This window comes from Podarcis melisellensis (assembly GCF_964234715.1).
Source record: "Podarcis melisellensis genome assembly, chromosome: 3".
Taxonomy (NCBI): domain Eukaryota; kingdom Metazoa; phylum Chordata; class Lepidosauria; order Squamata; family Lacertidae; genus Podarcis; species Podarcis melisellensis.
In genome coordinates, this window is record NC_138530.1 from 120,101,412 (window position 1) to 120,125,504 (window position 24,093).

Here is a 24,093-nt window from a genome sequence, read left to right on the forward strand (position 1 = left end):
GATTTAAAGTGACATAAGAACCAGGTCAGAAACTAAGGCTGAGAGATACTTACCTTATAAGTAAGTTATCTTATCTGTAAAATGGCATTGACAGTGAAGGGCCTGCAAAAGCTCCATTGATGCCCATGGACAATGCTCTCTTCTACTCCCGTGGCAATTTTAAGAGAGGTCATTTCCTGATTATTATTGGTATTATTAATTATAAAATTTATATATTACTCTTCATCTGAATATCACTGGGCAGTTGATTATCCCGCCAAAAAATAAATGATCTTTTAAAAGTAAAGACAATTATATTAATATGTCATGTTTATGTAATATATTGTGAAATTTTCCCAGAGAATTATAAAACATGTTTTTATTTAACAACACCCAGCTGGAAACATGGAAAAAAAAATTAAGTGTTTTTCCTTTAAGAGGAAAAGTTCAGTTTTTGCCAGTATCCTGTCTAGTTGACAGTGAAGCAGGGAAGGGAATATTGACAAAATTTTGTTTCCCTTAAGCATCAGGCAACTACTAGCAACAACATTCAGTTTCCTATTACTACTTCAGGCTGCTATAGTTCTGCACCCAGACATTGTTTAGCTGTTTTAAAATCATAGATGGCTTTAATTTGTCCAAAGATTAGATAGCATTCAAAGAACGGTAGTTTGGATCATGGCTTTTGGTATGGTTTCTCCAAAACTGCAATCGTTTCCCAGAAGAGCTGGGGAAGGATGGTTTTTTTAAAAAAGACTGCAATAACTATCTTTCATGAGGTTTTTAATTCTAATATCCTGTTCCTGTGGCTTCTCAGATATATGGATCATGTCTGATACTGTTTTTAGCAATTTTGTTAAAATGCCATCCTACCTTTCCCCCCAAATAAACCCACAAAACAGTACATTTCCTCCCCCCAAAAGTAGACATCTAAACCATTTAAAATATTTAAAAAACAGTAAAAACATTGGGAAACAGTCACATTCCACTTTCATAATTAATAATAATTGCCAGGAACAGATTTTAGCCATCAAATGTCTGAGTGGACATAAATCGGACATCAGGAATCACAAGACAGAGAAACCAGTAGGAGAACACTTCAATCTCCCAGGACATTCTATACAAGACATCAAATGCCAACAGTGTCCTTCAGCTCTCTATATTGGACAAACAGGCCAGACCTTACGCCAAAGAATAAACGGACATAACTCTGACATCAGGAATCACAAGACAGAGAAACCAGTAGGAGAACACTTCAATCTCCCAGGACATTCTATACAAGATCTCAAAGTAGCTGTTTTACTACAAAGGAATTTCAGAAATAGACTGGAAAGAGAAGCTGCTGAATTGCAACTTATCACCAAACTTAAAACCATGGAGAGACCTGGTCTGAACAAAGACATTGGATTCTTATCTCATTATACATGACAAAGCCATTTTTCACCTTCTCACCCCTTGCTTTTTCCTGTAAGACCTATTGCAGTCGTTAAGAGTCGTCAACAGGCTCATCACAGCTATCTGCCAATCACCCATTCCCACCACCCTTCTGAGTAATACCCCTCCCCACCTTCTCACTATATAGAAGGGTCTGGTAACTTCTGTTTCAGTGTATCTGAAGAAGTGTGCATGCACACGAAAGCTCATACCAAGAACTAACTTAGTTGGTCTTTAAGGTGCTACTGGAAGGAATTTTTTTTTGTTTTGAGTGAACAGGAATGTTTTTAAATTTCTCCTGAATGTTCATAATGAGGGTTCTGTATAATAATGTGAGTCCAGTATAGACTGGACTCTGTATGTGGCATGTGAGCTACTGTGAGGTGGCCTTATCAACCAGCAGCTCCGGTCCTACCCACGTTGGTGACACCCACTTTCATTTTCGACCTTCTCACTGCCGGCATTTGACTCTTCACCAAAGGTTGACCACAAGGAAATGGCAGTCGTTAAGTTGAGAGATGTTCCCCATCCCTGCTATACAGGCTACCCAAAAGGGAGGGAGACAGCCCCTTGCCTGTCATCGGTTCTCCCTGCCTCTATTCATAGCATACTCATCCTGGAAAAATCACAGAAAGCAGGGGAGACCATTTTTAGCAAGCAACCTCTCATTTAGCTCAGTCCTAGTTACAGCAGACCAGTAAGTCTGTTTCCTTCATTGCAGGGAGGAAGTCATTTCCCTGAGAACATAGCATTAGATTGACATATATGCAAGCACAGATGAGGGTTTCCAGGAAGGAAAGCGGGACGATTAAGGCCCAGCAGTGTTGATAGCTAAGCTTTCTTTAGTTTCCTTCCAAGGACATTGGTTAGCCAGCTGCTCTGCAATGTTACAGGACACTGAAGTAGCAGGAATTTTAAACAGGATATGGTTTTGCAAGTCTATTCCATGAATTTGATTTCTAATGGCTTTCTTTGTGTGGCCTGTAAGTGCCCAGGGTGCCAGTTCATTTCTCCAGCTGTTGAACCTGATAGGAATGAGGTGATGAGTAAGGGACAAATGCAAAAGACAAAGAAGGAACAAATGGCAAGCATAACAAAGCACATAATCAAAAGAAAAATGCTTTTTGCCATGCCAGCATAAAGTGGCCCTGAGTGAAAGCGCTTGTACTCATGGAACACTGCCCATTTGTAGCAGAACTGGCATGCTGAAATCATGGTTGTGGTAGAGGCATCAGTCCGCTGTGGTGATTTTGACACTGATGGCATGGCCAGTGAATTTATCAGCATATCATCTGTCATATATCTGTGTCTCATCATCTAACAAGCTAAGGAGACCCTTGTTACTGGGGTGAAGGCAAGGAGAGGATCATAGACAGTTGGCAGTATCCCCAGAGAGTTAAGGAACCCGATGAATATTCTTTTACCCATTCAAAGTGCTTAGAAAAAAACCAAGACTATAATTTAAAATAAGGAAATAGAAATACTATCATTTTTCTTCTTTGGCAATCACTTGTAGCCGAGTCAAATTGTCTTCCATGAACATAGTCTTAACAATGAGTCTGTAAGTGACTGGAGGCCAATTTTGGATCCACACATCCCTCCACAGTGGGGACATGGGTTTCCTGGCGGGAGTTGGTCACAGTCAGGCTGTCAGGAGCCCAGGCTGCCGTCTTGATAACACAGCACGCAAATCGTAATTAGGTTGAAGATTTATTGCAATACAATTAGCCTTGAACGTCTGTGCTTTATGAGTCAGTTGACCCTTCTGGCGAGTGTTTCCGGGTTCGGCAGAATATTCTGAACTTATAACTTTTTATAAATATCATTTGAAATTAAAATGGCTGTATAATTTTTTTGTTTCACAGTCCTTATAAAATCAACAGGCAATGCAGATGTTGCATCCATGTAAATAAATAAACATAGTCAAATGACAATGTTATGCAGACAGAAAGAACCCTAAAGATCTGTCCAGAAAAAGATATGCCGTGCTAAACTTGTTGGTGTTTAAGGTGCCTCAAGGCTCTTGCTTTTTCTGCAAATTACTGACATGGCTACTTCTCTGGGCACCATCATTATGAATGACATCCACTTGTGTACTACACAAGTGTACCTTCCAAAGCTTTCTCACTAGAATGCTCTGGATGCAGTGGCAGAAGCAGCCTCTCGTGCACCTTGGGCGGTGCTCCCAGGGGTGGAGCAAACGGCTCATAGGGGCAGGCAGAGGCGGAGCTAGCGGCAGCGGCACGCAGCCCAGGGGGGTGCCGCCCACGGTGGGGAGCATCCTGGGGGGGGGGGTCGCCTGCAGCAATGTCACTCCCTCAGGGATGACACCCGGGGCGGACCACCCCCACTTTGCTCTGCCTCTGTCTGGGTGTCCCTTATCTTGTGTTAATCTGCTGTTCTACCCAAATAGTATGTTTTTAGGCAGATGTGTTAAACAGGATGCTATGTTCTACTGTCCAGCATAATTGGGGAAGGGCAATTGTCCCTCTCAAATGAGCCATTGATGGTTCTCTGCAAGGCTTGGGTCTTTGCCACCTATTTATTTATAAGAAAGATTGAAAACTCAGAATTTAAAGCGAGGGAGTGGAATGTGAAAAACGTGATAAAAATTGACAGCCTACCTCAAAGAACTCCAGAGAGGTACAGGATGCTTGTTCTGATCCTGACCACCAATACACGATTCTCAACTGAGTATACAACATGTGCTCTGAAATAAGCATGTGTGCCTTCATCATAAGGTATCGTCCAGGAATGGGGAAGCTGTGGACTCCAACTCCTATCAGTCCCAGCCATTATGGCCTGTCTTCAGAGATTATGTGAATGGTGTATCCAAACTACAGGAAGGCCATGTGCTCTCCTCCTCTGTTTTAGTCTACACAGCATTGCATGCGCTTCTACTGTAGAAATGCTAGTGTGTGCAACTGGCAGGTGTCAATTGGCCCAGGGAGTGATGAAAAAGGACAGGCATTAGTTTTTCTTGAATTCCCCAGGTTAACAACTAATTCAGCCACCAAGACCATCAGAGGTTTGCAAAGTGGATTGGGGCTGCTGGTGAAGCCCCTTTTACTTTCGGATGCCACCTCAAGTGTCTCTCAGTCAGGAGTAGACTCCAGAATTTGGAGACTGCAACTCCCACCAGCCTCAATCCAGTAGCAACAGACGATGGGGGTTGAAGTCCAAAAGATAAAAAGGGCACCAGGCTGGCTATCCCTGCTCCAAGCATATGCAGAGTTATTTTCATTCAAATTTTCAAAGGCATTAGGATAAACTTACCAAAATATGTAAAGCATCTTTTTGGGGAAGACAATGTCTCTGAGTGCACCACAGAAAGGAAAAATCCCATGTTGTGCCCTGAGCCTGATATTTGTTATTTGGAGATAATGAGGTTAGGATTCCACCACGGGCTGTTTGGCTTGTCTGCATGGTGATGGGTAGGAATCCCAAAATCCTGTAACACCTATTGCATGGTAAAAATAAAAATCCAAGTGTGCAGACATATGAAACAAAGCTTCTGCCCCCCACAGGAGCAGCAAGGAGCAGCTTGGCTGGTGTATTTTCTGGCATCTCAATTTCTGGCTTTTCATTATAAGTTAAGATTCAAAACAGATTTGGCATGGGAGATCTGTGAAGAAATTGCATGATTTATTTACTTAAGAAAATATTAAAACCTGTAGCCCTATTGGAGGTACTCATCCTTTGGGTGGGATATGAGTGACCCTCTCTTAAAAGCAACAACAGCAGCTTCCCAGTTTCCTTTGGGGAAGGAAAACTTCTGTCAGAGAATTGCATATAAGGATTACCTTCCCCAGTAATGCTGCCTAAAAGCAATTTGTTCTGGGTGGCCCTTCTCCTCCAAGAGCTTTAAAGTTTTTTTAAAAAATATGTTGAGGAATCTGTTCAGAGATCTTGGACATATTGTGTTTGGGCCTATAAAATAGCAACTGAAAGATCCACTGTTCTGCCAGAGGGTTGGCTGAGCTTGTCAAAGGGGTGACAGCAATTTCCTTCATTTTGAGATACCTCCTCACCATTATCAGTAGCTACGGATTGATTCTGATGATACATTCTCTGTTTGCTTGACCTTTCTTTGCTGATGTAGGGAACTGCAGTGGAAGACGTAAACATATAACACAATTGCTGAGGTAGAACACCCAAGAACTAAATCGTTGAGCATGAAAAAATGCTTTATACCTTATGTCAGGGTGGTCCAGCACACATCCCGAGGCCTCAATGCCTTTTTGCAGCCCTCTGCAACATTTGACCCCCCCATCCACAGCCCTTGCACTGCCCTCCCAGAGGCGGGTCAGGAGGCGCTGACCTATGTGAAGGAGCTGTAAGTTCTCTAATGAGTCCTCAAGTCCTCCAGTCTCCTTCCAAATTCTAGTTAGCCCTTTACCAGGTTTGGGAAGAAGGTGGGAGACTCTAGGACCCAGCCGGAGCCTCACACCTTCTTCCCCTAGCCTGGCACCTTAAGCTTTGGGAAGGCAGCATGAGGGCTGGAGCATGTGGAAATGTTGGCCTTGCTCCAACAAGGTTGGTACTTTTGTGACCCACTTGGTATGAAAAGTTAGACCTCCCTGCCTTACGGTTTTTGAGGGGATATTCGCTGTGACCTTTTGTAAGCATCGTTGGAGGCACTGATGGGCACACTGATGCAGGGACATCTTTAGCAGATGCTGCCCTGGGGTGTAAATATCCACCCAGCACCCCCAAATTACCACGGATAGTGTTGGGGTGGCCGTAGCTGCACACTGCCAGACATCGGGGGGTGGCCTCAACTCTTCCCCATGCCACTGCGGGAGAGCGATCCCTGCAGAGGCTTGGGAGTGAAATTGTGCCCCTCCTAAGCCTCCTCGGGAGGAGAGCGCAGGTTCCCTCTCAAGCCTTCTCGGGGGGGGGGGGGAGAGCGATCCCCACAGAGGCTTGAGAGGGAAGCTGCACACCTGCTAGCCTTATGGTTGGCGAGGCGCAGCTGGCGGGCGTTAAGGGAAAGGGGAGGCCACTGGCAAAGCTGCACAGCTCCCCACTTGCTGGGGCGCCCCTGAGAGGCCGGCGCCCTGGCGCAATGCACCACTAAGCCCTATGGGAAAGACAGCTCTGTACTGATGCCCTCAGGCATTGCGTTGGCAAACCGTGTCCTAATACCAGTTCCATAGTTCTACAGATATTTCTAATGGAGTAAACTACTTCATGTTTCATACTTTGGGTTACCAATTTTATTCTTATTACATGTAATTATTTCTTCTAGACAGCTCTTTACCATATGTTGCAGCTTATTTTGAATTCTAGAATTAATTATTTTTTCTCTTTTTAACCCACAGGCTTGTTCTGGCTGTGGAAAATGTGACTGTAGTGGAGTAAAAGGGCAAAAAGTAAGTACCCAGAGTACTTAATTTTTTTTTCTTGTTAAGGGCAAGGACCAGGTCCAAAGTAGATGATCCCCTTGTTGCTTCTTCCACCTTGTGGGAAATTGTCAGCGAGGCAATGGAGGAATTTGTTGGACCTTACATTCTTGGCAGAGTTTGAGTTCCAACAGATATAGGGGAAGTTGAAGTCTCCCATTTCCATTTTTGAATGTTTAGTAATATGCTGTAGGAAAGCTTCCGTCTAACTCCTCAGTCTGGCTTGGAGCAGACACCCACAGTAAGGCCACTGCTGTTTCCCTCTCCTGCAATATTTACTCATACATTCTCAATCTGCCTTCCATGCTCCAGGTCATGGATGTATTCACAAGTATACACATCCTTTACATATAATGCTATCCGCCCGCCCCCCCCCCACCTTTGGTCTTGTCCTTTTAAAGAGTTTCTACACCCCATCATGAGTCTCATGCCACCAGGTTTCATTAATGCCTACTAGGTCATATTTCCCATCCTGTATTAAGAGCTTCAATTTGTCTTGCTTGCTTCCCACACTGTTGCATCAATTGCAGTACACTATGTTTGAAGCCGGAAGTTTTTAAAATTGTAGTTTTATTGCTTATTTTATTTCTTTTATTGTACTACAATCTGCATTCCATAATATTCAAATTTTAATACAGGCAATCATTCATTTTGCATGGAGATTCCATTCTGAACCCCCATATACATTGACGGAGCACATGTAAGCCCATTCTGTCCCATTCTGCTTTTTTGTGACATTTTGGGGCTACTTCTGAGTTCAGCACTGTGTGCAATTGCACATTATTTGGCCTCACCTAAATTGGGAGTTGTCAATACCGTAAATTACAATATGAAATTTTTAAAAAATAAAAATGCACTTAAAAACCAATATTTAATGCAGACATGTCATGGACCACACCAGAATTGTGGGGAGCAAACATCCCTAAGTAGATGCTTCCATTCTGGAAGTGGAGGGAGGCAATTTCTGCATTCCCCTTACAGAACCCTGCACATCTGAACAATCTGCTTTGAAGGATTGAGGGGACGACAACAACAACAACAACAGTGTGGGAAAGAATCATAGAATTGTAAGAGTTGGAATGGAGCCACAGGGCCATCTTTGGATGTGGTGCTGAGTTGTAAAGGGAAAGTGGAGCTTGTCTCCCTGCCCCCTTCTGTTTGTGGAAGAGAAGAAAGATCCCGGGATCCAATCCCCTGTAGTTTTTAGAAAATATAATTGGTTCTAAGTTGCTAGCCACTGTTTCATATTCAGTTAATTCTCTGCAATGATTACTTTGCACATCTGATATTAAAGACATTATCTCCCCGCACCCACCCAAGGGCTCAGTTCTAATAGTGGTTTGTGTGTCAGTAATGCAGCATCATCAAATCAAACAACTTTCTGTTTTAGGAATCCATTTCCAGCTGCATGGAGAGATCCCAAGTGTATGGGATGCAGTGATAATAGTATAATTTTCAGCAGCATAAAACTTTTTACATATGCACATAGCAGCCACTGGGTGGCTAGGACTTTAATCCTCAGAATGTTAACCCTTTCTTCCTCTCAATGAAAACTGCTTCCCATCTGCTATTTGCATAATAGCCAGGGTGGTAGAGTGGTAGAGTGTTGAACTTGGACCTAGGAGACTAGCATTCAAATCCCCACTCAGCCATGAAGCTCCCTGGGTAACCTTAGGCCAGTCACTGCTTGTCAGCCTAACCTACCTCACAGGGTTGTTGTGGAGATTAAATGAAAAGGTGGGATATGAATGCAAATAAATGAATAAGAGGAAAACGCCAACTCCTGCCAATATTTTTGTTAGGTTTCATTTTGCTAAATAGGCTATATTATTGCTTTTCGCAGGGTGAAAGAGGTTTGCAAGGTTTACAAGGTTTGGTTGGATTTCCTGGAATACAAGGACCTGAAGGTCCCCCCGGCCCCCCAGGAATGAAGGTAAGATTCATTCTGTAGCTAAAAAATTAACCTGAATAGTTTTTCTTCAGACCATGCTGAAGTGAAAAACACCTTCTTTCCCCATCTTTTAAAATAGGGTGATATTGGAGAACCGGGACTACCAGGAACAAAAGGAACAAGAGTGAGTATGCTTGAAATTGTTTTGACCTGTTTTAAATACCGTCATACCTCGGGTTACAGATGCTTCGGGTTGCACAATTTCGGGTTGCGCACCACACCAAACCTGGAAGTACCAAAACAGGTTACTTCCGGGTTTCGACACATGCACAGAAGTGCCGAATTGCGACCCGCACGTGCACAGATGCGGCGCTGCGGATTGCAAACGTGCTTCCCGCACGGATCACATTTGCAACCTGAGCACGCACTGTAGTGGTTTGTCAGTATTAAACATTTTATTTTCAGCATGTACATGACACTTCTGAGTATAGAAAAGGGCAGATCTTGCCTCAAGTGACTCAAGTCTAAAATTTGACCAGTCTATTTTCATGCTGCCTAATCTACTCAGAGCCGTCAATGAGGCTTTGATCTGAGAATGACAGTGAAACAGCCCCCACATTTACATTTTTCCAAATTATTCACTCCAGGATGATATCCAGCTGTTCCTCCTGCTAGGTGATATTTTCCTAGTTTTCAAATTCAGACACCTGAAGTTCATTCATTTTTCCTTCCACACAAAAAGTCTAAAAGAGGTTCTCCTATTGTTTATCTTTTTAAAAAAATAATATTTATTCAGAGTTTCACCATTACAAAAAAAGAAAATCAGAAAAATACAGCAAGAAAAAATAAGATAAAAAAGAAAATATTAAAACAGCAATTCATAGTTACTTACTCATTGTATATTCACACTGAGTTCCATATATTCCAGTCCCATTTCCAAATTGTTCTTCCACAAGCAAAAGGGCTACTTTCATTCAGTGAAGAAATTGATCCACTGAGGCTCCTACCAATGGAAGGTGATTTTTTTTGTTGATTCCCTGCTGCCACAAACTTCTGCACTTTTCTAGAGGCATCTCCAATCCCCTAGAACAGATTTTAAGGCTGCAGTAGAAAGGAGGATCAATGAAAGCCAACCCCTCCCCACTTCCACAAATAAGAATATCCTGTGAGCAGAATTCCGTTCATAGAAACTTAGGATCCAGCCAGCCTCTTATCTGTCATTCACAGCATTTTGTATCCTAACAAAGCCCACAAGACGAACGCCTCGCAAGACGAAAAACCCGCTAGACGAAAGGGTTTTCCGTTTTGGAGGTGCTTCGCAAAACGAATTTCCCTATGGGATTGCTTCACAAGACGAAAAAATCTTGCGTCCCCCGGCGGTTTTTTTTTGCTTTTTTTGCCCTTTTCCTAAGCCGCTAAGCCGCTTATCAGCTGTTCCGCTGATAAGCCGCTTAAGAGCTGATCGCTGGAAGCCAGTTGACAGCTCTAGCACTAATCCGCTAAGCTGTCAATGGGCTTGCTTCGCAAGACGAAAAAACCGCTAGACGAAGAGAATCGCGGAACGAATTCTTTTCGTCTAGTGAGGCACCACTGTATTTTTCTTCTTCTTTATGTTCTAACCAGTTAATCAATTCGACATATTTTTGAGAACTGGAGGTATCTCCCATGCATCTTTAAGAGAAATGTCTACTGAATTTTCTTTTTGTTATAACTATTCACCTGACATAGCCCCAAGTCTATACAGAGTACATTTTCATAAAGTGATTAATTACCTTTATTATAATTTTATTAATTCCAGGGTGCACCAGGTCCAGCTGGCTACCCAGGAAATCCTGGCCTTCCTGTATGTATGATACTTAATTTGCAACTATCAATATTTCAGCAGTGATGTACACCAAAAATTAATCTAGCAGTTTTTGTGTATCTTCCCTCTCCTCTTTCCTAATCTCAGGGCATCCCTGGAGGAGACGGCCCCCCAGGGCCTTCTGGTATCCCAGGATGCAATGGAACAAAGGTGAAACAGCTGAAACAAACATTTTCTTGAAATATTGTTCAAACAGGTTTTATTCAGATAAGAAGTGGTGTCACTTTCTCTGTCCCATTAGGGTGAAAGAGGTCCTCTTGGTCCCCAAGGTTTACCTGGATTACCCGGAAATCTAGTAAGCATTTAAAAAATAAATAAATAAAACAAAAAGCACAAGGGTAAGCATTATAAAAGAAAAAACAGGTAAGAAAATGTATAGCTTGAGAATTCAGTCTTTTAATCTGATTTCAAATATACACATTAAAAACAATGCTTAAAATGTCTTCTTGATTTCTTAATTTCTCAGAAAATATAATATTTCTTTTCTAGGGGCCTCCAGGACCTCCAGGAATAAAGGTATATCTGACAATTAAAAACATTATTTGTTTTGTTTACAATAACAAAATATGCAAATAACTTCAGTACAGAAAAAATCCAGCAGGTGAAAGTAGCTGTGCTCAGCATTAGGAACAGCCAGAAGCTGCAGCAGTCAGGTCATCTGCTTAAGCTATAACTTTTATTTTGCTGCTATTTACTGCAAACAGCACCTTTGGAGGTCTACAGCAAGCGGGGAGCTGATTTGTGTGCAAAACAATACAAAAAGAATATTAGTGGTAGGCAGGAAACTGGTGTGGGGTTTCAGTTCAGATTGGAAGCATGTTTTAGGTTGGGGCCTAGCCTAGTTTTCATTCAAAATAAAATAGCCCATTTTGTTTTATTTTTAAAGACAAATGTGAATATTGCAATGTGTGTTTTGGCACAAAGAAGCATGAAAAAAGCAGCAGATCAACCCATTTGGAAAAATATTCACAATCTGGACTTTCTAATGCAATAGATCATGTTTTTTCTGACTTCTTTATCCCAGTAGCCCTGGTGCAACTGGAAATTTGTTTTGCACTTGTCACAGTTTAATATAATGAAGACTTCATAACACCCCCTGCTTCTTGCAACAGACTTTCTCTCCTCTCTTTGGCTGCTGCACCTTGGATTTGCTTAATGCCCAGCCTGAAGACGAGTTTTAGAGAATTCAAACACTTGATAAATAGATTGTGTCAACTTAGTTGTTCCTAATAAAGCTGTACTGTGACAGTAAAATGAGTAATTCTAATTTAGGAGATAGTTAATGACCACAAAGACAATTGTTATATATTGTGGATCACTCCACTCAATAAAGAAGAATTAGTCATGGTGGTGACTTTGCACTTTTTAAAAAAGAAGCTGAGAGCCACTGCATGCAGCAGCCTGAATATACAAGTCTTTGCTTCTCTGAAGCAAGTCTAAAAGTTTAAAGGGATCTCTTTGTTTAGAGATACGTGTCCCTCTTTCATTCTGATGTCTCACACCAGTGAAACCTCAGTGTCTGTCCAGGATAGCCAACGTGGTGCCCTCTAGGCTTAAGCTCCCATCAGCCATGTCCATTAGCAACACTGTCTGGGGCAGATGGAAACGAGTCCAACAACATATCTATGACACTATGATGGGTACATGGACATGAACAGCTGCATAAAGTGCTCCATGGCTCTGAAGGAGGAATTAAGCAGAGAGCTTTATGAGCATAATCATGAAGTTGTATAAGTAAGATCCAAGACACCATGGCTGTCAAATTTTCCCTTTTTTGCGCGGAATCCTATTCAGGATAAGGGAATTTCCCTTAAAAAACAGTAAACATTGACAGCTATGCAAGACACACACAAGTTTTCTGAAGTAAAGCATGTGATGTTGGCATCTGTCTGTCTCAAGAGACAATGGAGTGCGCCTATGGGGGTGAAGTCAAACTGCTGTATAGTGGTACCTCGGGTTACATATGCTTCAGGTTACATACGCTTCAGGTTACAGACTCCACTAACCCAGAAATAGTGCTTCAAGTTAAGAACTTTGCTTCAGGATGAGAACAGAAATCCTGTTCCGGCGGTGCGGGGGCAGCGGGAGGCCCCATTAGCTAAAGTGGTGCTTCAGGTTAAGAACAGTTTCAGGTTAAGTACAGACCTCCGGAACGAATTAAGTACTTAACCCAAGGTACCAGTGGTACCAGTGGTTAGCGGAGTCTGTAACCTGAACCATATGTAACCTGAAGCATATATAACCCGAGGTACCACTGTATTAGTAGCCCCAAAGTGACCTCCCTGGGGAAGAAGCCTGGACAGGGTGTCTGGAGGTCCTGGGCTGCCCAGACAACAAGAACCCCTCCTTGGCCTCACTGAGGTAATCCAACAGAAACCAGAGCAATACATTTGGCACCAGCTTGGTTGTCAGAAGGAGGCATACAAGGTGCCATCCGCGGGCATAGCCAAGGGAGGGCAGGGAGGGCAGCTGCCCCCCTAGAACAAGTAAACCAATAGAAATACTTAACTGGCCAATCACGTTTGTTCTCCCCCCATGGCACCATCCAACTGCCTTAGGGACTCCACTCCAGATTTGTGTAGGGTTTACTAATCCAAAGATATCCCGCAAGGCAGCAGAGGTTTAGGGCCAGAGTCTGTCTTCTCCTAGATGGGCTCCCTTCCCAGGTGGATGAGCCCCATCTGCCCCTCACTTCCCTCTATAGCACATGCAGAAACCACCTTTTTGACCATTGGACCCACTATTGGTCTCTCCTTCTCAATCCACTGGAGCCTGTATTCGCATGCAGGGGAAGTCCCTAATTCACTAAGGGTTTGAGACCCATCACCTACCCTTACCTGGTTTAGCTGACCAATTAAAGCCGTTCCTGGGGTGTGGCTGCTGTCTCATACTGTCAGCTTCTAGGAGCCACAGGTGAGAGCTGAGTGCAGAATAGGAACCAAAGGTGGACAAGGTACACCAGAAGGAACATGGTGTCTACTCCACCAAAGGTATTACCCCTCCCCTAACACCCCACATACCCCCAAAGCATTTAAAACATTTTGCAGGGTCTGTAGCAATTGGGGAACCTCCTCCTTCTCCACATAGCTGGCCAGTTTAGAATTCAGAGAATTTCAGCAGAACATGGGCAGTTATCCAAAGTTAAGTAATGTTTAGACCTACCAATTTTTTAAAAAACAAACATAGTTATGAGGCATAGATCACATTCTTTTTTGAAAGGAATTAAATAGATAGTGGTGATATAACATTTTTATACAAGTACAAATAATGAGTTAAAATGACTGTATGCTTTAGATTCCCATATAGTCCTTTTTGTGAGTCATGGAGAGAGACAGATATTCCCAGTTTTAACGACATCATGTGAGATCTTGGATGGCCCTTCCCAGAGCCCAGTAAGCAAGGCAGACAGCTAGAGCATGTAAGCTCCTCACCTTGCATGCATTCAAGTTGTGTTATGTCAGTTGATGGGCTGCCAAGCACACAAGGTGTAAGTCAACTGTACAGTCCTGTATTATTTGATACAAAATTGAAGAGACATGACCTGTCATTTATTTACTAGCAAGTAAAGGAGGTGACCAGCACTTACAGTACCCATGCAGAGCTATAGAATCTCTTTTTCTAATTCATGTCATGTAGGGAGACCCAGGAGAAGTTATTGGACTGATACCTGACGGTGTACTAAAAGGTGAAAAAGGCTTTCCTGGCCACCCTGGATTACCGGTAAGGCTCATTATAAACCCAATAAAATTTACCTTCATTTTGATGGCTGAGGTGGAGGGAGGGTTAAAAGGGAAGCCTATATTGCAGAAGTTTGGAGAAGCCGTTTCAGTGCATATGTGTGCACTCTGTGTAAAAAGCCACATGGAATCCCTTGTGGGCCGTGGCAGGGTTGGCCCATCCAGGAGGCAGACTCAGCATCCACCAGGCAGCAGATCCTGATGCAGGTCATTGTTCACCCTTTGTTCCTGGTGTCAGTCTTCACTCACCCCTTCTTCCCAGGCAGGAAGAGGGGCGATTTTGTGGGAGTTTCTGTGTTGGTCTTTGCCTGGGTCCCAGGGGAAGGGAAGTTGTGTCTTGGGACAGTTAGCACTGTGGGAGGTAGGAGGGCTGCTTCCCTCTGCAGGAGGTGATGGCTCGTCATTGCTTCCTTGAGGCTGTCTTAGTTTCTCCTTTAGAATATTTGCAGGGTCTGTGCTGTTCTCCCTTCTCCTCTATTCTCCATCTTTCCCCCCACCCCGCAGGAAAAGGTATTTTGTTGCAAAGCACCCAGATGCTGTGCTCATCTGCAGATGTCCTAAGGAGGGAAACGTACTGAAGTGAGGGAGCCTTTCTCATGCTTATTGTGTTTTGCAATGGGTGTTTGGGGAGAAAGAGAAGGGTGCAGCTTCCACTTACTTAGAACTAGGGACCCATATTCCAAGGCAGAGCAGGTGTATATTAACCGGCAGAGCCAGTCAACCCATGAGGTAAAGTGAGTCAGCTGCTTCAGGCGGCAGGGTCCCCTGGGGCAGTAGATCCCACCCAATGTCTATCTTTCTTCCCCCCTTGTTCCTAATGTAGATCTTGCCTCCCCACCCCCATTCACTGGTAGGGAGAGAGGTGCCATTTGGGGGTCTGCCTCAGGTACCAAAATGACTTGGGCTGGACCTGAGTCACTCTATGTGTGCCAGATGAGCCTCCCTAACGAGAGAACATGTGGGATCCCACCAGTGCTTTTTTCTTTTAAAAAAAATGGTTAGGGGTACTCTCATTTTCCTACTCGTATTGAAATACTGGCCCTCAATGAGGCCAAACTTTGATCCACAAAATGTTTAGGGATGTGCGTACTGCGTACTGGAGCCAGTGTGGTGTAGTGGTTAAGAGCGGTAGTCTCGTAATCTGGGGAACCGGGTTCGCATCTCCGCTCCTCCACATGCAGCTGCTGGGTGACCTTGGGCCAGTCACACTTCTTTGAAGTCTCTCAGCCCCACTCACCTCACAGAGTGTTTGTTGAGGGGGAGGAAGGGAAAGGAGAATGTTAGCCGCTTTGAGACTTCATAAAGGGAGTGAAAGGCGGGATATCAAATCCAAACTCCTCCCCTTCTTCCTCTTCTTCTTCTTCTTCTTCTTCTTCTTCTTCTTCTTCTTCTTCAGCATCCCCCCAGAAAAAAGCACTGGATCCCATAACCTAGAAGGTCCTTCTCCTCCCCATTTCTCACCTCAGATGGCAGGGCAGCCTGATAGAAAACCTCCTGAGGCGACAGGCTTATGTTGGAGTAGGCAGTCGGTTAGTTGCCTGGATCCAAGCTGTGTAGGGCAGGGCCCCTTTCTCATTTTCTTATGTATTCATAAGAAATTTATATTGATCCATGAAATATCTGTGAGCCATTGACATCAAAGTCTTCTCCTATCTCCAATGTGCAGTTCTGTCCTAGATTCAGTGTCTTAAAACATGACATGGGTGATCTGACCACACACCTCATGACATTGTTTTTGTCCTTAAAGCAGCCATGGTGAGGGATGGATGCCTGTAATTTATTGTTTGCAGCACTGTGAATTCTGTGTTTTAATTATTTTTCTGGTATTATTTTACACAGTGTTTTCATTTGTATAAACAAAAAAAAATTCCTTCCAGTAGCACCTTAAAGACCAACTAAGTTAGTCAGTATCTGAAGAAGTGTGCATGCACACGAAAGCTCATACCAAGAACTAACTTAGTTGGTCTTCAAGGTGCTACTGGAAGGAATTTTTTTTGTTTTGACTATGGCAGACCAACACAGCTACCTATCTGGAACTTCATTTGTATATTTTGCTTATGTTTCGTAAGCTCTGAAGGAAGGAAGGAGCAGAAATGTAATAAATGGGTTGGCTCATTGAAATCAAGATTCAGAGTTGACCTATTGAAATCAATGGACTTGTGATATAGAATTAACTTATACCGTTGCTTCAGCTACAGGTGGCATTGTGTCCAACTAAGTCATGCTGCGGTTCTAGACTGTTCTTTTATAAGAAAGCTGTTCCTTGGTTTTACAACCCTTTTGCCCTTGCTGCTTCCCTGAAATAACCTGACAGGGCTAAAGCTAGTTCTGACTGATTTGAGTCCATTGATTTCAATGTGTTTGCTCCAAGTATAAATAACTTAGTTGGATACAACCCAATAAACTTAGATTCATGCCATGGTTCTGGTAGTGGCAGTCTTCTGCCAACTGCTTCCCTGATGGAAATTATCCCTGATGCTTCTGCCAGCTGCAAACTGGAAAATGTAGCTACAATATAGACTTCTTCCCACCTCCTGTCCCCATAATTGGGGGTGGGGGTGGGGTATTAAGCCAGGGAAACAGTGCTGGAGGAAAGGATAAATAAACCCTCCTTGAGAACCACAGCCACACTCCAAATCACCTCAGCTGCTTTTCAATGCAAAAAAGTTGTTACCTCTGTAGTTTGCCCTGAATCGTACTAGGGTACAAGACAACAGAAGGGATGCAGGTGGCGCTGTGGGTTAAACCACAGTGCCTAGGACTTGCCGATCAGAAGGCGGTTTGAATCCCTGCGACGGGGTGAGCTCCCATTGCTCAGTTCCAGCTCCTGCCAACCTAGCAGTTTGAAAGCACGTCAAAGTGCAAGTAGATAAATAGGTACCGCTCCGGCGGGAAGGTAAACGGTGTTTCCGTGCGCTGCTCTGGTTCGCCAAAAGCAGCTCAGTCATGCTGGCCATATGACCCGAAGCTGTACGCCAGCTCCTTCGGCCAATAAAGCGAGATGAGCGCCGCAACCCCAGAGTCGGCCACGACTGGACCTAATGGTCAGACGTCCTTTTACCCTTTACCTTTACAAGACAACAGAATGACAGATAAATGGGAAAGATACTGTGTTTAATGGTTTTTGTCATATACAGGGAACACCTGGTTCACCAGGTATTGCGGGCCCTGTTGGACCACCTGGACCTTCTGGAAAACCTGTAAGTGTCAGCTTATAGTTCTTTATTTGTAGATGTTTTGGGCAAACATAAGGCCACTGCCTTCATTCTTTACTTCTGATACAGTGGTGCCTCGCAAGACGGAAAACCCGCTAGACGAAAGGGTTTTCCGTTTTGGAGGCGCTTTGCAAAACGAATTTCCCTATGGGGTTGCTTCGCAAGACGAAAAAATCTTGCGAGTCCCTGCGGGTTTTTTCCGCTCCCCCCCTTTTCCTAAGCCGCTAAGCCACTTAACAGCTGATCCGCTGATAAGCCGCTTAACAGCTGATCGCTAGAAGCCGCTAGACCGCTGTAGCGCTAATCCGCTTAGCTGTCAATGGGCTTGCTTCGCAAGACGAAAAACCCATAGACAAAGACAATCGCGGAACGGATTCTTTTCGTCTTGTGAGGCACCACTGTAGTTCCTCGAGAAGTGGCGCACTCTCTATCCTTGGAAATTTTAAAGCCATCTTCTATAGATTCCTGAGTTGAGATTCCTGCATTTGGAGGGGCTGGACTAGATTACCCTTGGGATACGTTCCAACTCTATGATTCCATGTACTGCTGTTTATAACTCAAACATAATATATAACATGTATAACAGATATGCAAAAGTAGGAGAAAGGAAGAGAAAGGAGACAACATGGCTAGAGGGTTAGAACTAAAAGTTGGTTAGCTCAAGAAAGATATTGCAGAAGTGAAAAACACATGTTTACTTACTGCTCTGCAAAATAAAATAAAAAAAATTTCAATAAGAACACCAATTAAAAATTAGTCAGGATAAGGTCTGTGCTTGAGTGGGAGACCACCATAGGTGTCTGTGCATGTCACCTTGAACCCCGTAAGGGAAGAAATGTGGGGTATAATAATAATTAAAAAATATGTTTGTACATCCTGCAGTTAGACATGTGATGTGAGAATCTGGAAGAAAGCTTAAAGGATTAGAAGATCCTGTGGAATTCCCTGCACCTAGTTTTGCACATTAATGTTTAGGAAAGATCAATTAATAATGAAACGTGCAAAAGAAAGCAATCAGCATGCTTTTTTTTTGGAATGGATAACCTCTAGAAGGAATTTAAAGATCTTGGCCATGTAGGATTGTTTTTTGGGGGGTAGGTGAAAAGTATAATGATGGTACAGTGGTACCTCAGGTTAAGTCCTTAATTCATTCCCAAGGTCCGTACTTAACCTGAAACTGTTCTTAACCTGAAGCACCACTTTAGCTAATGGGGTCTTCCGCTGCCACCTCACTGCCACAGCAGGATTTCTGTTCTCATCCTGAAGCAAAGTTCTTAACCTGAAACACTATTTCTGGGTTAGCGGAGTCTGTAACCTGAAGCGTATGTAACCCGAGGTACCACTGTATTAGAATTGCTAACACAATATATCTGAAAGAGCTACTTAACTGAATGCAAATTTGGAATGAGATCTGACATACTAAAGGCAGATGTCTACTTCCACAGCCAGGCTTCTCCTTCCTTTCTTACACCCAAAATAGAGGGAGGGGGATAAAAGATTATACAAATTTAGGAATTCTGCTGAGTGTTCCTGTCCTTTTAACATATTTCAGAACCATTGTTGTTCATTCCCAGATAGAATCATTCCCCTTTTCATCAGGGAGAAAGGTGGCATGTGACTTTGTAAATAGCCAATTGATTTCATTCAGTTAATTTTATTCTATTCAACTCCCAGAGAGGCTTAATTACCGTATTTTTTGTTCTATAAGACTCATTTTTTCCCTCCTGAAAAGTAAGGGGAAATGTGTGGGCATCTTATGGAGCGAATGCAGGCTGCGCAGCTATCACAGAAGCCAGAACAGCAAGAGGGATTGCTGCTTTCACTGCACAGCGATCCCTCTTGCTGTTCTGGCTTCTGAGATTCAGAATTTTGTTGTTGTTGTTGTTTTCCTCCTCCAAAAACTAGGTGCGTCTTGGTGTCTGGTACATCTTATAGAGCGAAAAATACGATAATATCTTTTCTTGCCTCGGATCTGAGCTCTCTTCTTAGATTAGCCTTCAGCACAAGGTGGATTCCATCCCTGCTTTACCTCATTGCGGTCCCAGTCGCAGAACCTCACCCCGCTCTAATTCTGAGGTGAAGTGACAAACAAACATAGGTAGACACAAACCTGAGGCACAAACATAGGTAGACAACAATCTGGAATTAAAATGGCCACAAATTTATTGATTATAGGTGTAGGTGGAACTTTGGCTCACCTCGCATTGGATGTATATCCATTCCAGCCTCCCAGCGGAAGGCTGCAACCACTTCAGGGTCATGCCAAGAATTATGGCCTCCCCAAGATGTCAATCAACTGAGGTGGCTGTCCTAAGGCTGCCACTGGAAGCCCTATGACCCATCTGCCCCATGTTGGCTTCTGGATAGGGGCATCCTGGAAATACTGCTGATTCCATACTGGTTAATGCATCACTTAACCCGACACTCAAAGACTAGGATTCCAACTAATGCCTTACCCCACAAAGTTGTGATGTTTTGCTATGGGGGAGGCAAAAGCTCCAGACTGGCCAATTTGTCCACAAATCATCTACAAGTTCCTTCCCGGCTTTGAATATAGCAAGCAACCATTAGCAACCATAGTGTTAAGTTGCGGGTGAACACATCAGACGACACAGCGGATCTTCAAACAGCTCTTGTTTATTCACAGGCCAGAACTGAACTGAACTGAAGGGTTCAGCCAGCCTGATTATATAGAACTCCACTAGAACGCAACAGTAACCACTTTCTGTAAATATCCAGTCACTGAACGTCACTTTCGATTCCTTATTTGCATATGTGGACCTGAGTGAAAACTATCTACAGTATCCCCCTGCTGGCCCAGGGTGAGAACTTCAGTACATAACACCTAGCAAAGTCAGGAAGTAGGAGAAAACAAATTGTTAAGCTGGCAAATGACCTAGGGAAGTGTTATGTATTGGGTTTAACACATTTTATGTTACAAGGCACGTTCTAACCAATCGTATAAGCGTTGGTAGACGAACGTTCTAATGGCAAGTAAGCGCATGCACTTTCAACTGTTAATGGTCAGTTCATGCTGGGGCTTTTATTATTGTGTAGCCCTATGAGTTTGGTTTTTTTTTTCCCTACAAGTGAGCTGTTGTCACTGACAATGTTGAGTAAATGTAGTTGAGGAACTTATACTGCCTTGGACTTCTGACTTTTTCCAAACATTTAACAGGAAGAAAAGCAACGTTAATGCTGGATCTGAAAAGGAAAATAATATTAGCAATGTGATAAGGATTAAGCTAAGGAGAAGGAGGGGCAGGAGGGTTTTTGCTTCTGGGGCCTACTGTGCTTCAAAGTTCCACTGCACGAATGGCCCTTTTATGGATTGTTGCTCTGGTGATAAGGGCACCCACTGGGCCATTTTAATGGGCATTTGGGTGGGAATCCATCCCTAGATCCCCAGGCCATGGGGAATTCCCCACAAGGATCAAGGGTGGCAAGGATCAAGGGTGGAGTCCAAGGGACCTCAAACATCAGCCCTGCAGTGAGTGGCCATCAGATGATTGTGTATTGCAAAGCACCTTGCACACAGGTAGCATAATACTAGTGAAAAAATAATTGACAGGCAAGATTACAACTTTAAATATTAACTCTATCCACCCTGAATAAAATATTTTTATTTACTGTGTTTTTTTCCCTCACAGGGAAAACTTTGTGTACTTCAAGAGTCTGGGGGTTGGTTGCAGCCTGAGATAGTTGAATTTAAGTTCCATTGAAATCACTGGGACAAGTTAAGACTAAGTTGTTTAACTTCAAAGAAACCTAGGTTTAACTTACTTATCCATACATATTTCTATAGACTATTCAGGTGTGCAGTATATGCATATCCTGAACACATGGAGAGGGACCAGTGCCCTTTTGCATCTTGCACAGAATGTATGGAGACAGGGGCAGAACCCCCCTCTCCCCGCCTCCATGTGTTAGGCATGCGTACTGAATGCCTGAACTGAGGCAAATATTTGTAGTGCAGTGTATTGAACATGCCAGTGATAGCACTTCCGGCTGATACACCACAACTTCACCCAAAGGGTTCTACTTTACCTAAATCAATAATTAGAATGAGTGGCAATCAGAAGGATGTAAGACAGGATGCCTTTCAATTTGGCCTGACTACATACAGTATAGAGCTGCTCTTTTCTCCTTTGTTCAAGAGCTAGTTCTACACTCACTTTGTGATTTTTTTGAAGCAACCTGTGGGTACCATAAATATAAAAACTACTGTTATAGACATGGTGAGCCACCTCCTGAGTTTGATGGTTCAGCCAAAAGCCACTGGGAACAGGAAGTAGGGTGTCAATTTATCCTCTACTTAGAGAGAGCCGGTTCTTCTGTGGGCTTTGACTTAAGGATTCATCTAAGCAAGGCATTTCTAGTACAGAATTGACTTAGTCACTTCTGCTCCTTGAAAGCTGTTTTCAAGATAAAACAATTCAATGACTTAATTCACTGATAGAAACAGTATTTAAATAAAGATTCCATTTATAAAATTATCCTTTGTTAAAGAATTGACAAGGCTGAAACAAGCAAATCAGTATTAATAAAACAATCTTTTTCAGGGTTCTCCAGGGCCACCAGGCCCCCCAGGTGAGAAGGTAAGACGATTCACAGTCAATGGTGCTTTGGGGGAGTTGATTTCCTTCAGTAAGTGTGTGTGCGTTTGTATGCTGATCTATATGTCCAGAGGGTGGGAGTAACAAATCATTGAGTTTCTCATTTCCTTGAGTTTCTAAAATAGCATTACTTGAACAACTGAAGTTTGCCTTTGTTTTCAAAGGCAGACATGTGTCTAAAAGTTTCTTCAAGTTTCTGCTTGAGTACTGTGTAGGAATGCAGTCAGATCTTGAGAATCAAAAATATAACAACCGAGTACTCTTGGCATTTTAAAGGTTTATGAGAGGGAAATTTCAAAAGCAAATTTGCTGATTGTAAAAATGCACATACTATGTATTGTCATGATGTATGGCTGGTGACTGTTCCCTGTGCACCAAAGAGCTCAGAGGAGGAGGCTGCTTCATCGCTGTACTTAAGGGAATAACTTCTATGACCTTCTTCACGACCTTCCTGGCTGGATGACAATGCATAGCAATATGCATTGTTGCGAAGTGTGCAGTTTGCATGCAAGCCTGCAATTCTCACATGCAATCTGACACTCAGTTCTAGGTATATTTTGACAATGAGACCTGGAAAAGCTCTACACAGACACAGATGTAAACCAAAAGTGAATTTGTTGTGTAAAGTGGCAAATTAGCTTACTTACAAAGGAGGGTAGGGACGCGGGTGGTGCTGTGGGTTAAATCACTGAGCCATGGGCTTGCTGATCAGAAGGTCGGCAGTTTGAATCCCCGCGATGGGGTGAGCGCCCATTGTTCGGTCCCCTCCTGCCAACTTAGCAGTTCGAAAACATGAAATGCAAGTAGATAAATAGGTACCGCTCCGGCGGGAAGGTAAATGGCATTTCTGAGCACTGCTCTGATTCGCCAGAAGTGGCTTAGTCATGCTGGCCACATGACCCGGAAGCTATACGCCGGCTCCCTCGGCCAGTAAAGCGAGATGAGCACCGCAACCCCAGAGTCGTCCACGACTGGACATAACGGTCAGGGGTCCCTTTAATAAGGAGCGTAGGACTTGAACCAATGGCTTCAAGTTAGAAGAAAGGAGATTCTGACTAAGCATCAGGAAAAACCTTTTGACAGTAAGAGCTGTTTGACAGTGGAACGATCTCCCTTGGCAGGTTGTAGACTCTGCTGCCATCTGAGGTCTTTGATTCAAATCCCATCTCCTGCACTGCATTCTAGTGTGTTTACATGTATGTGAGGGAGCACTTTTATATAGTAGCTTTGATTAACTTATTTTGTTATAAAATGCCTCTTCCTTGTGTCCTCAGGGTCATATGGGTTTAAGCTTCCAAGGACCAAAGGGCGATAAGGTAAGTTTGTTCTTTTGAAAGTCATAAGCAAATATTCTATGTACCTCTATAATCCTTTGCTACAGTATGTTAGGATGCCCACTTGAATAAAAGCATCTTTTAAAGTGGGTGTGCATTCGTGCACAGTGCTTTTTTTCTGGGGGAACTCAGGGGTACACATAACCCTAAACATTTTGTGAATCTAAGTTTGGCCTCATTGAGGGGCAGTATTTCAATATGAGTAGGGAAATGAGAGTACTGCTAAACATTTTTTTAGAGAAAAAAGCACACACACAAAGCTGTATTTATGGGGTAAATACATTGCCTGTGTTGGTCATTGGATTAGGCTGTGGCTCCACCTAGTGGATGAGGCAGGGTAAGGCTGGGCTCCCCACTCCGCTTCAAGAGTAGGCTGGGCTCCCAAACCAGTTTGTTCCTGCCTTCTGACAAACCAGTCATGTTGCTTGTGGCCTCCTGTATACGTTTCATCTTCAGGTTTGTTATTCTAATCCTCTTGCTTAATTCTACCTTCATCTACTCCTGAATACAGTGGTGCCCCGCAAGACGAATGCCTCGCAAGACGAAAAACCCGCAAGATGAAAGGGTTTTTCGGTTTTTGCGACGCTTCGCTAGACGATTTTTCCTATGGGCTTGCTT

The 24,093-nt window shown here is 43.3% G+C and overlaps 1 protein-coding gene across 3 annotated transcripts in view; it reads left to right on the forward strand.

Annotated features, from left to right (window-relative positions):
• COL4A1 (collagen type IV alpha 1 chain) overlaps positions 1-24,093 on the forward strand; it is a 149,749-nt gene that overhangs the window by 19,589 nt on the left and 106,067 nt on the right. For all 3 annotated transcript variants that reach the window (XM_081905937.1, XM_081905936.1, XM_081905935.1), the window contains exons 2-12: positions 6,738-6,788; positions 8,662-8,751; positions 8,849-8,893; positions 10,508-10,552; positions 10,661-10,723; positions 10,815-10,868; positions 11,063-11,089; positions 14,210-14,293; positions 17,448-17,510; positions 22,088-22,123; positions 23,416-23,457. In XM_081905937.1, the coding sequence (XP_081762063.1) occupies positions 6,738-6,788; positions 8,662-8,751; positions 8,849-8,893; positions 10,508-10,552; positions 10,661-10,723; positions 10,815-10,868; positions 11,063-11,089; positions 14,210-14,293; positions 17,448-17,510; positions 22,088-22,123; positions 23,416-23,457 (600 nt within the window). The remainder of the gene's footprint in view (positions 1-6,737; positions 6,789-8,661; positions 8,752-8,848; positions 8,894-10,507; positions 10,553-10,660; positions 10,724-10,814; positions 10,869-11,062; positions 11,090-14,209; positions 14,294-17,447; positions 17,511-22,087; positions 22,124-23,415; positions 23,458-24,093) is intronic.